Source organism: Sceloporus occidentalis, unplaced genomic scaffold (genome assembly GCF_023333645.1).
Source record: "Sceloporus occidentalis isolate IW3139 unplaced genomic scaffold, rSceOcc1.0.p SCAF_3, whole genome shotgun sequence".
NCBI lineage: Eukaryota > Metazoa > Chordata > Lepidosauria > Squamata > Phrynosomatidae > Sceloporus > Sceloporus occidentalis.
The window spans coordinates 95,162,133-95,178,321 of NW_028316983.1; the positions used below are offsets into that span (position 1 = coordinate 95,162,133).

The 16,189-nt window shown below is 40.2% G+C and overlaps 1 protein-coding gene across 2 annotated transcripts in view; it reads right to left on the minus strand.

The window, feature by feature from the left end:
• Positions 1 to 9,232: 9,232 nt before the first annotated feature.
• Positions 9,233 to 16,189, minus strand: part of LOC149316450 (adhesion G protein-coupled receptor L4-like) — a 143,122-nt gene continuing 136,165 nt past the window's right edge. The window contains exons 16-17 of one of the 2 annotated variants that reach the window (XM_089515515.1): positions 13,141 to 13,199; positions 9,233 to 10,384 (exon numbers count right to left, since the gene is read on the minus strand). In XM_089515515.1, the coding sequence (XP_089371641.1) occupies positions 10,381 to 10,384; positions 13,141 to 13,199 (63 nt within the window). In that variant the 3' untranslated portion in view covers positions 9,233 to 10,380. Of the gene's footprint in view, positions 10,385 to 12,384; positions 13,200 to 16,189 lie in introns of those variants that run through there. The other variant, XM_089515514.1, reaches the window with a different exon arrangement.

Sequence of the window (16,189 nt, forward strand, 5' to 3'; positions counted from 1 at the left end):
CCCTGTGAATGAAAGACTTCCAAGAGTCCTTGTTATTAATAGCTCTGTTAAGATCTTGAAAACTGAAGATCAAGGCTTCCTTGATTAAGTCTATCCACCTATAATGGGGTTTTCCTACTGGTTTTCACCTTACCAAGCATTATTGTCTTTTTTTAATAGGACATGCCATCTCATAATATATCCAAGGTACGATAGTCTCAGTTCAGCCAGTTTGGCTTCTAAGGAGAATTTTCCGGCTTGATTTGCTGTCCTTGTCTTTTTGGCAATTTGTGGTCTTCATAGAACTCTCCTCTAGCATCACAGTTCCATTGAGTTGATTTCTACTTCCAAGTCAGTGATAATTCTGAGGTGCAGAAAATGTTTTGCTTACCTTGTGTGCAAAGACAAGTTGCATAGAGGAACTCGGGTGCTCCAAACCAGGAAAAGTTGTTGTAGTTATATGATGTAGACCAAATTTTGGGTGCAGAAGTAGGATGATGATGATGATGATGATGATGATGATGATGATGATGATGATGATGATGATGATGATATTCATTTGTATCCCACCTCTCCAATTGGATTGAGGTGGCTTACAGCATTTAACAAAATTAAAATACATTAAAATACCAAATACTGATTAATATCATAAAAGCCTTATAACCTAAAAACCCATCCACCCTCAAATTTAAAATGGCATCTTAGGCCAAATACCAATAAGCAGGTCAAGCAGGTAGGCAGTTGAGGGAGCAGACAAGTTAATCTGAGAAGGCCTGCCGGAAGCAGTCTGTTTTGAGTGCTTTTTTGAAGCAGTCAAGATTGGTAATACAGTGGCGCCTCCGCATACGTGGTCTTTTTATAGGCGGCTTTGAGCATAGGCGCTCAAAGCCGCTGGCGCGCGCGGGGCAGAAGGGGCGGCGCATCCCATTAAATTGAATAGGCGCGCACACTCGTTATGCCTTGTGCGCCGCCGCGCCGCCGTGCACAAGCCCCATTGGAAACAATGGGGCTCGAGCATAGGCGGATTTTTTTTATACGCGGAGGGATCCGGAACGGATCCCCCGCGTATAATAAGGTTCCACTGTATTACGGATCTCCTCTGGCAGGTCATTCCATAATTTAGGGGCAACAGAAGAAAAGGTCCTTTGAGAGGCTGTAGTAAGCCTAGTTTTTATTGGCTGCAAAAAGTTTTTACCCAAGAATCTAAGCATGTGGGGTGGATTATATGGAAGAAGGAGCTCTCGTAGGTTGGCTAGGCCCAAGCCATGAAGGACTTTAAAGGTCGTAACCAATGCCTAGTACTGTGCCTGGAAACTAATGAGCAGTCAGTGAAGAGATTTCAAAACAGGTGTTATATAGTCACTCCTAGAGCTCCCAGTGACCAATCTGGCTGCCATGTTTTGAACTAGTTGAAGTTTCCAAACTAGACACAAGGGTCCAGCTGCCGCTGCTTTGTAACAGCTAAAATTCAGCAAGAGGGCAGGAAATATAGCAATGTCTGCAGCAGCCCATGTAGATAGACAATGGGCATTCACAGGTTGTGGGCTATCTGTTGCACACCCTTAGCCTAACATGAGAAGGAGTGGTTGCTTTACCTTCCATTATCTTAAACCCTCTCTCCACCCACTAATGGTAGTTATTTTTTTTTAAAAAAATTAAAAATAAAATCAATCAAATTCTTCCTTGGAGGTTCATACGGCAACTATGATGGCTCACAACTATTTGCTCAGACAATAAAATTATATCTTCATATGGTTAAACTTCATGGACTCAATCCCATTTTAGTATTTTGCTGAACTGGCAATGGAAGACATCATGTTGTAGTTGTTCATAGAATCGTAGAATCATAGAGTTGGAAGAGACCGCAAGGGCCATCCAGTTCAACCCCCTGCCATGCAGCAAATCCAAATCAAAGCATCCCCGACAGATGGCCATCCAGCCTCTGTTTGAAGACCTCCAAGAAGGGAGACTCCACTACACTCTGAGGAAGTGTGTTCCACTGTCGAACAGCCCTTACTGTCAGGAAGTTCCTCCTAATGTTGAGCTGGAATCTCTTTTCCTGCAGTTTGCATCCATTGTTCCACGTTCTAGTCTCTGGAGCAGCAGAAAACAAGCTTGCTCCCTCCTCAACATGACATCCCTTCAAATATTTAAATAGGGCTATCATATCACCTCTTAACCTTCTCTTCTCCGTTGTTTTGTTTTTGTTGCATGCCTTCAACTTATTTTGATCTTAAGGCAAACCTATCATGGGACTTTCTTGGCAAGTTTCTTCAGAGAGGGTTTGCCATTGCCATCCTTTATCATCTGAGAAAAGCTACATGAAGCTGTGAAAAGAAAATAGTGCATCCAACACCCAGCTATGGTGATGCATGCAAAAGTTTAAATGATATTCATCACAATGCTGTCTTCTGTTCTTTTAAGTGTCTTTTTAATGAAAGCCTATTGACTTGCAGTGGGAGGAATGGAAGAGGATCACAAAAGAATAGTGAATACACTACAATGTCTCTTAATGGCTCTGAGAAGCAAGGGACAATGCTCTAGCACTTTCTTTTACATTACACATTATTTTTAGACATATTGAGTTCAAAACTATGTCTTCAAAACTATGTCTGTTGACACCTTTTTTGTTAGTTACTACCCATCTTACTAATGCCACAGATCTGAAATTTCAAAAGCAATCCATTGCTACTAAGAGCTTTCTCTCATTTTCATCCCTCCAAGACTGAATTAATTTCCTCCTATAGACTGAGGTATTACTAGTACATTTTATGACGACAAGAGTGTGAGGGAGGTCACAGTTCAATGACAGAATTTATTCACTTGCTAGCTAAATTCCTGTTCAAAAACTAGCATCTTGAATTGACTGAAATTATATCTCAGATCAAGGACAGAAGAAATATCTCATTTAGAAAGACATGGGTCTTGCTCATACAGAATAACAGAGGAAGGAAATCATATTAAGTGAACTGGAGGAGGAGAGTAGATTTATGAATTATGGGAAAACAAGACACGCATCAAATGATTGCAGTTTGAAAGGAAATCTCCCCTGAAGCTAAGCAAAATTGAAAAGGCATCTAATGAATCTTAAAAGAAATTCCAGTGATATCACATAGTCTACCCTTTTAATAGATTATTTGTATGTAACACTTCCAAGAGAGCTGAGGGTATTACAAGCTATTGCATCAGACACAACTGTCTTGTAGACTCAGCATAAAAAAAATTGTCTTAATGGTAGAAATGTATGATCCTATATTTTAACAAATTTTCAATAAAGCCACTCACCCTTGCAAATTAAGTGACACATAGTCTAGGACCCTCAGAATGTATCCCACTTTATTGTACATGCTGATTTGTGGACACCTTCAACAAAATATTGGATACAAAGGGCATATGTGACATAGATGCTTTGGGAATCAATTGAATTAAAGTTTGTAATTATTTATTTCTTAGCAGGGAAACTAACTTTAAGAGTCCACCTGTACCAGTGGCTAGGACATAATGAGTGGTTGGCATAAAGGTCACCACACTGGAATAATATCATGGTGTGTAGCTTTGTGATTTTGTTGCAAGTCATTATTATTTGTGGCTGAGATCCTAGACTGGCTACTTAGGCGTGTTACAGACCGCCCTAAAGTGGGCGGTCTGCCGCTGCCATCATTAGCTGTGCCGAGAAGCCCCAGCGGCCAAGCCGCGAGGCTTCCCGGCGCAGCTTAAAAAGAAGCGCTGAAATGGCACTTCTTCTTCGGACCCGGAAGTGGTGCCGCGAGGTGCAAGTTGCGCACTTGCGGCGTCACTTCCATCACATGACATCCGGACGCTGTGCGTCCGAGACATCAAAATGGCAGAGCGTGTACTAAATGGCCGTTTGTAGCGCGCCTTTGTTAAGTATTCTTAAGTATGCTTAACTAAGTACAGTAGAATCTCCTGGCCTGACACCCAGGAGGAGAGAAAAATATGAGAGCAATGTCTCCTTACTGAATGTGGAAGACTTTTGTTATGAACTGATGAAGTCATCCCTGAGGCCGAAACAGTTCCCTACCAAACCAGGGAAGAACTGTCCTACTCCATTGCCCAAACTTTTACGTCTGCAACTTTTGATATTTTGAGAAAGATTCATTTTATACACACAACTACTTCACTACTTATTCCATTATCAAACTTTTTTACTTATGCAACTTTTGATTTCTGCTTGCTCCATTGCACTACTTCTTTGAAGAATCATTTCCCTCTGCAGTTTTGGATGCCTTAACATGATTATTGCTTAAAGGACTGTTTACATGACTTCTCAAATACAGTCACAGAAAGAAGGGTAGTACATACTTCATCAATCTCTGTAGCTACATATGGACAGTGTCCTTTACAGATATGCAATGGACCATTGACAGAAAGACATTATTGTTAGAAAATATCATTTTTGTCGCAGTAACAATGTTGTATTCATAGTATTAAGAATGTTAGCTATATTTATATTGGTAAAAATTTTATAATTGGTCATAATCACACAGCTACATTGTTTATTCATTTGTAGGGTGTGGATAATTTGAGTAATTTTATTTTAATATAGAACTCTCTGAATGCTACTTCTATACAGTATTACAAAGCCTTGGGTTATCACCTCATACTGTCTTGTTAATGTTGAGGTAACAACATTAAGATCATGTCATTGATCATGTGATTGGCCATGTGGAGTGTCTATTCTATACTCCATGCCAGAAGACTATACCATTAATCTGATATCTTTTTATAAACAAAAAACCCACTAAAATAACCACCTTAGGGATGAAGCACACTGGCAGCTTGGAGCAGCTTCTGGATGCTTCAGTGCTGGTCGTCCTCCGATCATTCTGGGACCATAGTGACCAGATGCTGCATTTCCAAAGCCTGCCACTGCCACGGTCCTCAATGGGCTGGTTGCAAGAAGTGTATTTTTGCTGCTCCTTTTCTGGCTGGCTTTGGGCAGTCTTAGGTGGCTGTGGAGCAGCTTCCAGCTGATCTGGGGGCATGCGCCATCAGCAATGTCCCCTTCAAAACAGCCAGAAGTGTTTCATGCCTTAGTGACATATGAGAAATGGTGACATTGGCATGTGTGTTTCAGGCCTTAGTGAGATTTGAGAAATGGGAAATCAGTCTTACTTTTAAAATGCAGCCACAATTATAACTATTTCAAGAAGTCTTGAAACTTTAATTGCAACAAATTACTTCTTTAAAAAAAAAAAAACCTTCTGCAAAGGTTTCTTTGGATCTTGACTAGAGTCAGCATCAGCAACTCAAGTAAACTTCAGAGGATGATTATGCAGGAGAGGGGGTGGCAATCCTGCCTCCTGGCCCCATTCTGTCTTTTGTAGGTTGAGCAAAAAATTGTCCAAATGTGTTGGCATGTACAATTTCTATAGTAGTGTGTTGGATGAACATGTAAAGATTGGTCCTTTTCTTTTCCATTCCTTTAAACATGCTTCTATGCAAAGTGCTCTAATTTCCCCACTTAGCTGTGCAATATAATCATACCTCTCTCTGAGACTTTGAAACCATGAAATCTAAAATAGGTTTGAGCCCCATGTCAAACTAGTAAATTAGCAAGGTGAATAAAATAATAACACTTCTCTGAAGGTAGAGAAACAGGCCTGTAAGGGTAGGCACCTGGAGCCCCCCATTAAGCTGTCTAAAGCCTAGCTGGAATAGGTGGATTGGGTTGGAAAGACATAGTAAGGAGCATGTGTGAATAACTGTGTGTTTAATGCAAAATATCCTTGGTATTGAAATGTGGGAGAGCTGAGCGCAAGGTCAGCACATAATGACTTCCTTACATTGTGTTTAGATTTTTCATTTTTATAGTCAAATAATAATCAGTTGACACTAATATTTTGATATAAATATGATCATTTGTTGCCAAGAGGACTGAAGAGTAGAATGAATGGCTAGCCTGGGTGCCATTCAGTAGAAAATTGAGGAGTTGGGGAAAGAAATAGAAACTTTTAGGTTGAATTTTCACTGAAGAAGCCAGCAAAGCTGTCCTTTGGCTCCAGCACCTTGGGTGGATATGTGGAAGGATGATGCTTCCAGCTATCTGTCATGTAATGAGGAATTGTGGCAGAGGACCTGCTTCTGATTTTTGCACCCTTATTTACTGGCAGAAGGCACCTGGAAATGTCAGCATGGTGCACATGTTGATCATCAGCCGAATATACCTCCACTGCATAATGCAGCTGTCAAGACAGGTTGTGGGGAGTCACTTACAATCATGGTAATAGTGTCATGAGCATGAATATACTGTATTACCAAACACAGAGCAGTTACAGATGCATAACTCTAGGTTACTAATCCATAACTGAAAGTGAACCAACATTTTTATTTATATCCTGTATTTTCTCAAGTTCAGGACCCAAGATGGTTTACAAGAAATGAAAAAAAAAACAAAACTTAAAATTCACAGCGTGCAGTTAAAAATGTAATCAAACTATGAAAATATTTAAATCTGTTACAAACATAAACCATGAAAAAGAAAATAGCAAATAGCAGATCCAGTATGTTATGCAAGGCCTGTCTCCCCAAAGCAATCGCTCCACAAAGGCCTGCCAAAACAAAAAGGTCTTCACCTGTAGAAAGATAACAAGGTGCTTGCCAGCCTAAGTTCTCCAGGAAGGGAGTTCTAGAGAACAGCCACCAGAAAGGCCCTCACCCATATTTACATCAGATATCTGATGTATCTGGGACAGAGACAAGGGCTTCCCATGATCTCAAAATATGGGCAGAGACATACCTCTGATAACATGGACTGTAAAGAAGGTATCCATTTATATATATACCACAAATGGCAAGAAGAAGAGTTCTAGTCCAACCTAATCCCTGATTTACTATTTTTTTATGTGAGAAAATGTGTTTGTTCATTTGTTTGCACTGAGCAGTCAGTTGTGCGTTCCCCTGACTAGTATGAAATTATAAATTCCAGACATGGGTTTATCACTTTAGTGAGAAGCAGGTTTTAGGATACTTTTGACTCTGTGTGCGTGTGCATTTGTGTGCATGGTGGAAGCATATACTTATTTCTTCACACCAGGCAATAGTTACAGGAAGTGTTCTGCACTGCTATTCTTGTATTGAAGTTATTGGGATTCATTGCTTGAAATGGTCAGTGTTTTGCTCCTGGGGAGGGTAATTAACCCCTAGTCCCTACTTGCTGTACAATCTTTGAAATTCACTTCGAAATGCAAGAAGGATTTACTTTGAGAACAATCATGCTTTTGTTAACAGAGATTTTAAAAAAATATTATTATACTCAGCAATACAGATGCTCTGGTATTTGAAAAAGCAATGCCGTCTTTGATATGCTTAATATAAAGGATTTGTTTCATTCAGTAAGCAAACATTTTTATACTTCAATCTAAGCATTTATGTTCTCCTGTCATTTTCATGGATATTGTTTCTTAGCAAACCCTCCTGGAGAGACCATGAATTTCTGGGGAGGGGGTGGAAACCTTATTTGTAGACTTCAGATGAGTTTTTATTCCTTGAAATCAGTCTCCCAGTCAAAAATTGGACATGGAGATTTCTTACTCTTTCAATATTTGCTAGCTAGTACCTACATTGGAAGCAGTGTTATACTTATAGAAACAAACAAGATGTGACATTTGTCACATAGTTTGACCTTGCCTAAAAAATAAAATAAAATAAAATAAAATAAAATATCCAGTGTGCATTGTGGGCAAGTCAGATCAAAAGAATGACTTTAATACTTTCCCTCTGCTGAAACCCAAGCTAGAATTCCACTTACTCCTACTTCAAACATACATGGGTGTTTTCCTTCAGTGAGTAACTGTGGAGGAAGATTATTTAGCCATATTTAGTTTCCAAATTTAAAAATATACTTTTTAAAAATATCAATGATACAAGTGAAAGCAATTTGATTTGTGTTTAAAGATCACTGCTGCATCTAGTTCAGTGCTGTCTATACTAGTTGGATGTCATGTTCCAGGATTTCCAAGAGGGATTATTTCTAACCATATCTCAGGGACTGAACCCGAGGCTTCCTGTAGGCAAAATGTGTGTTCTGTCACTGAGGTAAAAACACACACAAGGAAGAAATGTAACCAAACATATTTCTAGGCTAGATTACACATCTGAAACAGTACTTTATTGTGGGTGGCCCAGTTATGAATGGCTTCAGTGTGTTATATGCATCCTTCTTAAAAGTCTCTTGCCATCTTAGAGATGACACAATGGTGACAAATGGTTTTTCATCTTAGGGATGTGGTGAATAGACTGTGGATTTCAGTCCAAACTTCCATTGAGTGATCTAAAGTGCTGAACCTATTTTGGCAACATGTTGGACAGCTCCTTTAAAGTTTGGAATGAAATCCAGAGGGGATTCAATGCATCCTTGACTTGACAGCTGCCACTATCATGACTTGTGAAAACAAGAATTGCTTTCACTAAAGTTAAATTCTGCTTGTTCAGTTTTGTAGTTTTGGAGGATTCTTAGATATATTATCCCACAGCTAAATAAAGTGTTTTACCACTGCCAAATTCACTCTTCATTCAGGCTGTATGCTAGTGTTATTGCATGGCTTTTCTCCTCAAAACCAGCATCCAGGTACAGCCCGGCTCTAATGCTGGTCTCTGAACTTGTTTCAGGGGCCATTTTTCAAAGTTGGGAGCTTTCCAACTTCAAAAAATAGCTGCCAAAGTGAGTTCAGGGACTGGCATTAGAGCTGGGCTGTACCTGGATGGTGGTTTTGAGGAGAAAAGCTGTATGATAACACCAGCATGCAGCCCGAATGAAGATTGAATTTGGCAGTGGTAATACACTTTATTTAGCTGTGCAATAATACCCTTAGACTGCAGTGGTCTTTCTCTAGCTAGAGAAATCTTTATAGCTTTCTCCAGCTAGTCAAAACCACTGTAATTTCTTTTTCTTGCAAATTCGGGCACTGGTGCTTCTTTGGGTCTCATTGCCCAGGGGCATTACTTTCCTAATTGTAAGTACTGTGTGAATGGTGAGCTGTATTTGGCAGGATATATGTCCTGGCCCCCTAGGAGAGAACAGCTATGTCATTTGATCTGTGAAGTATTACACAACTACACCCTCCTTAGACCTTCACCATTTTAAGCCACTTTTAAAAGGATTGTTTTTGTTCTTCAGTTCTTGTTCTTGCCTTTTAATTCTGCACTGAACTAGTTAGGCTTGCCAGATCACAATCTGGAGATGCTGCCTGACCTTTTTAAACATTTTAAGTCAGCAGGAGATTGCAATGGCTTCATTATCTGAATGATTTTAATATTAATAACTTTGCCTGTTTTCCTTCTACAATTAATACATCAAGCAGAATTCTTCTTTCTTTATTCCAGTGCACCTGTAAACCAGTGGGGTGGGAGAACAATATTTCCTTTCCCCTTTCTTTTTCTTTTTACACCACTATGTGGATTTGCTGTTGTTGTTCATGCTGTTAACTGCTGTCCAGTCTGTCCCAACTCATGGCAGCCCTATAGATGAGACAGCTCCAAGACCTGCTGTCCTCCACTGCTCTGCAAATTCAGTTCCATGACCTGCCTAAGTCTATTCATCTGATATCCTGTCTTCCTTTCTGCTTTGTTGTTCTGTGATTTCAAATTGGTGACCCAAGGTGAATCTATCACAGGATTTTCTTGGCAAGTTTCTTTAGAGGGAGTTTGCCACTGCCATCCTCTGAGGCTGAGAGAGTGTGACTTGCCCAAAGTCACCCAGTGGGTTTACATGGCTGAGCCAGATCCTAGCATTATTGTCTTTTCTGAGTCATGATTTCTCATGATGTGGCCAAAGTAAGACAGCTTCAATTTGATCATCTTGGCTTCCAGGGAGATTTCAGACTTTATCTGTTCAAGGACTCATTTGTTTGTCTTTTTGGTTGTCTACAGTATCCTCAGCACTCTTCTCCAGTACCATATCTCAGATGAGTTAGTTTTCTTCTCATCTGCTTTTTTCACCATCAGCTCTTGCATCTGTACAAGATGATGGGGAATACAATGGATTTGACTATTCTAACTTTAGTGGTCAATTGTATATCTTTACATTTTAGAATCTTGTCTAGTTCTTTCACAGCTGCCCTTCCCATTCCTATGATTTCTTGGCTCCATTCTTTTCAGTGTCTGATCCAAGCTATGGAAAATCTTGAACTATTTTGATTTCCTCATTATTTAGACTGAGTTCATGTAGATTCTCCATGGTCATTATTTTTGTTTTCTTTATGTTCATCAGTAAGCATGCCTTTTCACTTTCATTTTCGATCTTCCTTAGTAATTGTTCCAAGTCTATGATATTTTCTGCTAGTAGTATGGTAGCAGTGGATTATTTAACTTGGGATTGTTTCCTTTCACACTTCCACAAAGTCCATAACTCTAGTTCTTTGCCTCCTCTTCCACAAAAATCTAACTAGTGATCAAAGGAAAAAAAAAGATCATTTTCAAGTATCAGAAGAGGAACAGTATTCATTTGTTCATTTATTTAACACATTGTTATGTTGCCTTTCCTGCCAAAGCCTTCCCAGTGACAATATACCCACATTCTGATGCTTCATTTTTGTATGCCATGTAGAACAAAAGGGATACATGGATGAGTGTGGTGAGAGGAGTATTTCTGGAGGCCACACTTAACAGTTTGTAACCTTCAAAAGTCCTAACGTCATCACCTTCTGGTGGGTTTCTTTCTAGTGCTGGAATGGGGTGTTGGGCAGATAAATACCATCTCCTCCTTGCTGATTCTGTTCTGCAAATTCCTTTTCTGTTCCCATTAAAACAATTACAGGCAAACACAGAATGGGAATAATGTGCTTGGTTTGTATAGTTCCATCCTAACAGAAAAGCACAGAAAACAGGTTGTGGGCCAAGGGGTAAGAGGCTGGTATGGCAGTGGAAGGAGTCACTGAACATGTACTACATTACTCTAGAGACCACAACTTTATTCTGAGCAGCTATATAGTGTTGGTCTGGCATGAGGTCTGGATTCAGGGATTAAACAACCTGCCTCCCATCTGATGCCTGTTAGCCCCTTAGCCCACCTGTCAGGGCAGCCATGGATTCACATGGATGCAAAGCCACTTTCCACCTGAAAGTGAGGTTGGTCTGACTGAGCTTGGTTTGACTATGGTTGCTTATACTCCCACGATGTTTTAAGCAGATTTCCAAAGGGAGATGATAAACACATGGTCCTATGACCCCCACAACAAAAATAGAACCTGGATCCAGCCCCATGCCAACCACCAAAGTTGTCCCAATATAGAATGATATAACCAAATTACAGAAGCAACATAACCTAAAGATGGGGTGGGATGGGAAGACAGTCAAACTTTAGATTTTGGAAGAGCATTGGGGGTGCTGAATATATTTCCGTGGAGCGGGACTAAATGAAACCTGCGACCTCTTTCTTGACTGAGATAACATCCTTCCCCTAACACTGATCAGCCTTTTGATCAGCTGGACGTCCCAAAGCCTGCATAATATGTGTGGGCCTTGGGGAGAGAGGCCATTTCCTAAAGGAGGAAGATGGCAGTTCCTTGTGGTGCTGTGCCACACAAGCCACACAGACTGTATGCCAGTCAGTGACTGGAGCTTTTCATAGAGTTCTATGTTGGCTGTATTTAGATGCATTGTGAATGGATATATATGTGGTGCCATTGTGGTTTTCCATTGCTAGGTGTATTACCTATGTATCTTGAAGGTCTGTAAGGAGTTATGATACCCTTCTCCAACCAGGTACCCTCTTGCTCTGGGCTACAACTACCATAATCCATTTTAAAAATGGCCATTCCTCATTATCCATGCAGGCTGAAGATAGTGCGAGTTGTGTTTCAACACATCTGGAAGATACCAGTTTGGGGAATATCAGATTCATGCTATATGAACTGAAACTTCTTGGACAAGTGATATTAGATATTCTCACTACCCTAGACCACATCCTCATTGCCAAATAAAATTTCAAGCTAAGATCTGCATGTGCCCATTTATTTTTCTCATACCTTATGAGCAAGAAGAAGAATAAAGAGAATAGCCAGTCCACATGAGCCCTTTTACACATGTGAAGAGATTAGAGTCATGGCACTATTTTTCCTATGATGCTATTGACAATCAGGGTGTGTATTGTGTGGCTGTGGAAATGGACTCAACATGTTTACTGATATACACATTCTTCTATCTAAAGGAAATGAGATTGGCCTAGAATTCCTATGGCTGAGGACCTTTATGCACATATTTTGGTACTCTCATAGGCTCAAAACCTATTAGTTGTCCCAACTAGACCCATTAAATCCACTGATTCAACATTAAAAAATCAATTTAATAGATCCAATCCAGTTGGAACTAACATATAGGTTTCATGCATAAGAGTTGTACATTATATTCTTCATATGCTCCACATGGCATAAGTGTCTTCTTTAATGATTTTTACAAACATCTAGCAAGAGAGAGAAAAGGGGGAAGCTGTTGTTGCCTATGTGTTGACTCACCATTTAACAATAGATTCAATGTGTCTGGTTGAGACTACCAGTAAAAGTCAGGTCATAGTGTCCCTTTATGTTGCCAAGGATGGAATCCATGGCTACTGTACACCTTCATATGGGAGAAGGGGAAACATAACTGTGCAGCCCCTGCACTAATGATTTCAATGAGGTCCTGGTGAAGCACACTAATGTGATGAGACTGATACACAATTCGACTTTTAATCCAGCTATTTACAATAGAGAATACTGAATTTTGATCAAAGTGATTTTTTTTATTAACACTCTAATGCAATTTACTCTCTTTAAACAGCAATAAGCAAAATTATTTTCATTTCCAAGTCAGCGGGCATGACATTAATAGCAAAGCTGCTCACAAAAATGGCTTTGCACACTAGGTTCACTTTCTTCTGAGCCACAGCCATTAGCCCTGAAGAGTCCTGAGCTCTTTTAGAAGCCTTATTTGTTACACTATAAACCAGTCTGTCTTGTACAGATATGCAGTTTGTACACAATACAGTGTTGCCTGAGTGCACATTTAAGTACAATACCTATACTGGAGATAAAGTAATTGATTTAAGAGAGATGACAGCTCAGTAGCTCATTTCATACTTTCACAATATAGCAATTTTTCTAAAGCCTCTCGTTTTCTCCTTTCTTCCACCGTGCTGCTCATCTTAGTTTTCCATCAATTTACCTTAAGCATCCAAAACAGCAAGGGACATTTCTGAACAACCTGGAGTATTCATCCTGGATCTGAAATGAAAAGATGAAATGAACACAATGGCTTATTAACAGGTAAATATATGTATTTTAAGAACCATCCAGAGTGTGTGTCTTATTCTGTTATAAAGGATTTTACATAACTTGGCCTCAGAGGGGATTAGGAAGGATGCAGAGGGAACTTTGAGAATGGGTCTTACAGGAAGGCTTCAATCCAGAATCAGATGACTATAGTTAGTAAACCTCTTTAATTATTTCATAGGATTACTTCTGTACAAACGGAAATGCCTTGCTTCTTAAATCCCAGATCTGTGAGACATAAATCAGATTTCAGAGTCTTAGGACATGATTGTGAATTATATATGTGCATGAATTACTTTAGTCATGTAATGCTGCAATTCTTAGTGCACTTACTTGAAAGTACTGCCCTGTCAAATAAATGGGACTTGCAAATTAATATGGCTGGAACTGTAGTGCTAATCTCCCAGGTTCTCTACACCTAACTATATTGTCCCATTTTTTTCTTTAGCTCTTCTGGGACTTAGATCACATGTTTCTAGTCACTATGACAACGTTGCTGAAAACAGGCTTTTCTTACTGATCCATATGCAGACTATAGCATTTGCCAGAACTCACTACCCTGAATTGTGCAGCTCCACATTTGCTCTGCACTCTTGGAAGGTCTTGGTGGAAAAACATAGGAACTCTCCAGCAGGGTTTTTAGATTATCAATTTAGAATCTTTCTCTCAGATCCTTTTCCTTCCTTCCTTCCTTCCTTCCTTCCTTCCTTCCTTCCTTCCTTCCTTCCTTTTTATTTTGATCAAAACCTTCCTGGGCCGGGCTGACCTAGAAACGGTGGTACATGCTCTGGTAACCTCTCGCTTGGACTTCTGCAATGCGCTCTACATGGGGCAACCCTTGTACCATACCCGGAAGCTACAATTAGTACGGAACATGGCAGCAAGGCTGGTTACTAATACACCTAGAACCATCCATATAACACCAGTCTTAAAAGACCTCCATTGGCTGCCTATTCGCTTCCGGGCGCAATACAAGGTGTTGGTTGTTACCTATAAAGCCCTAAATGGCTTGGGCCCAGGGTACTTAGAGGACCGCCTCTCCCCGTACAATCCGCCCCGCACACTCAGATCAACTGGGCAGCAATTGTTAAGGGTTCCAGAGGCCAGATTAGTTGCCACCACTAAGAGGGCCTTCTCCATCTCGGCCCCCAGCCTCTGGAACGCGCTGCCCTTTAAGCTCCGCTCAGCCGCCTCCCTTACCCAGTTCAGGAAGGGCTTAAAAACATTCTTGTTCAAGCAAGCTTACCCCTGACTCCCTGACCCCTAAAGTATTCTCTCCTCGCCCCCTTCGTCAGCATGTCAAGCTGGCACGAATTGTGGTGCTTATTGTTTTATTGTAAAAGGTTTTTAATGCTATGTTTTGATGTTTTTATATTGCTGTATTGTTGTATGTATGTTGGAAACCGCCTTGGTCTTATAAAGGCGGTATATAAATAAACTTTTACTTACTTACTTACTTACTTACTTCTGTATCATGATCAAGCAGAGGGAGGTAACCCTAACATCATCCTGCATTTTTGTATCTCTTTACCATCCAGCATTGACCCCAGGCATATAAATTACCCTCACATCTAATGCCATTTAATATAACACACACTCCTTTCCTTTTACATTGCCCTCCCCATCTGTTCTTCTGCAAACAAACAATCACAAAACAAAAAACCTCAGCCTTTCCCTCTCCACTGCCTGCATCCTTTATGTGTACTAAAGGTGCAACATGGCAGCAGCCATGTTATATCTGACTGCCATGTATACTGAGGCTGAGAAGACAATTGGCATCCAAAAAGAAACAAAGGAATATACTTGAAAACCCAAGAGACATGAATCTTTAAGATGCTATCTTTTTTTCTGTTGCCTGCAAGAGCTGGAGTCCCAAATCATCTGGAGGGCCAGAAGCTGGTAACCATTGAGACTGGAAAAGGAGAAACCACATTTCAGCACTTAACATAAATGTAGTGGCTGGAAATGAGAGGAGGAGATAGAAATGATCTGGGAGAACAATTTAAACCTCTTTCCTACCTCTTTCAACCCTTCAATTCCTGTCTGAAGCTACACTTGCATTAAATGCTAAAATGCATGGAAAATCATTTACAGTTTGGCTCTTTTCCTCCAAATTGTGGGGCAATGAATGTTAAAGGCTGAGAGTGTTTTCTTGCAGTTTCTATGACAATGAGAGCTTCTTAAAATGCAAATAGAAGCTTCAGAGAAGAGATTTCAGTCTGGACCACCAGGGAGAGGAAGATTATCCTATTCCTTTGCAAGCCTGAAGCTGTTTGGTCTTCTGCAAGGCAGCTCAGAGTTCCAGCCACTTACTATCTACACAGAGCCAGTGTGGTGTAGTGGTTTAAATGTCAGACTAGTACTTTGGGCGACCAGAGTTTGAGTCCATGCTCAGCCATGGAAACCCACTGGGTGACCTCTGATAAGCCACACTTTCTCAGCCTCAGAGAAAGGCAATGGTAACCTCATCTGAACAGACCTTGCCAAGAAGGAGTCACCATAAGTCAGAGATGACTTGAAGGTACACAACAACACCAATAACAACTAGGGAAGAAAGAAAGTGTGAATCACACCAAAACACTTTCTCATGCATGCTGTTCCTACTATGAAACACAAACAGAATATGTCTTTACTTTCAGTTGAGAATACATACCGAGAGAAAAAGTAATGTCTAGAATCCTGTTGGGGACTTATGTCTTCATAAATGGACTTACACACAGGGCCTTTTCAAGCACTATAACTTATAGCACTATTATTTCACTTTAATTACCATGGTGTTTGTAGGTTGGTGACACTAGAGCTCTCTGGCTGAGGATTCTAAATGCTTCTCCCTAAACGGTGAATCCTACAGTTCCATAAGATGTTGCCATGACAGTTAAAGTGGAATCATAGACTGTTACTGTGCAGTGTGGAATGGCTCAAAGACAATGCTTTCTGTCTTT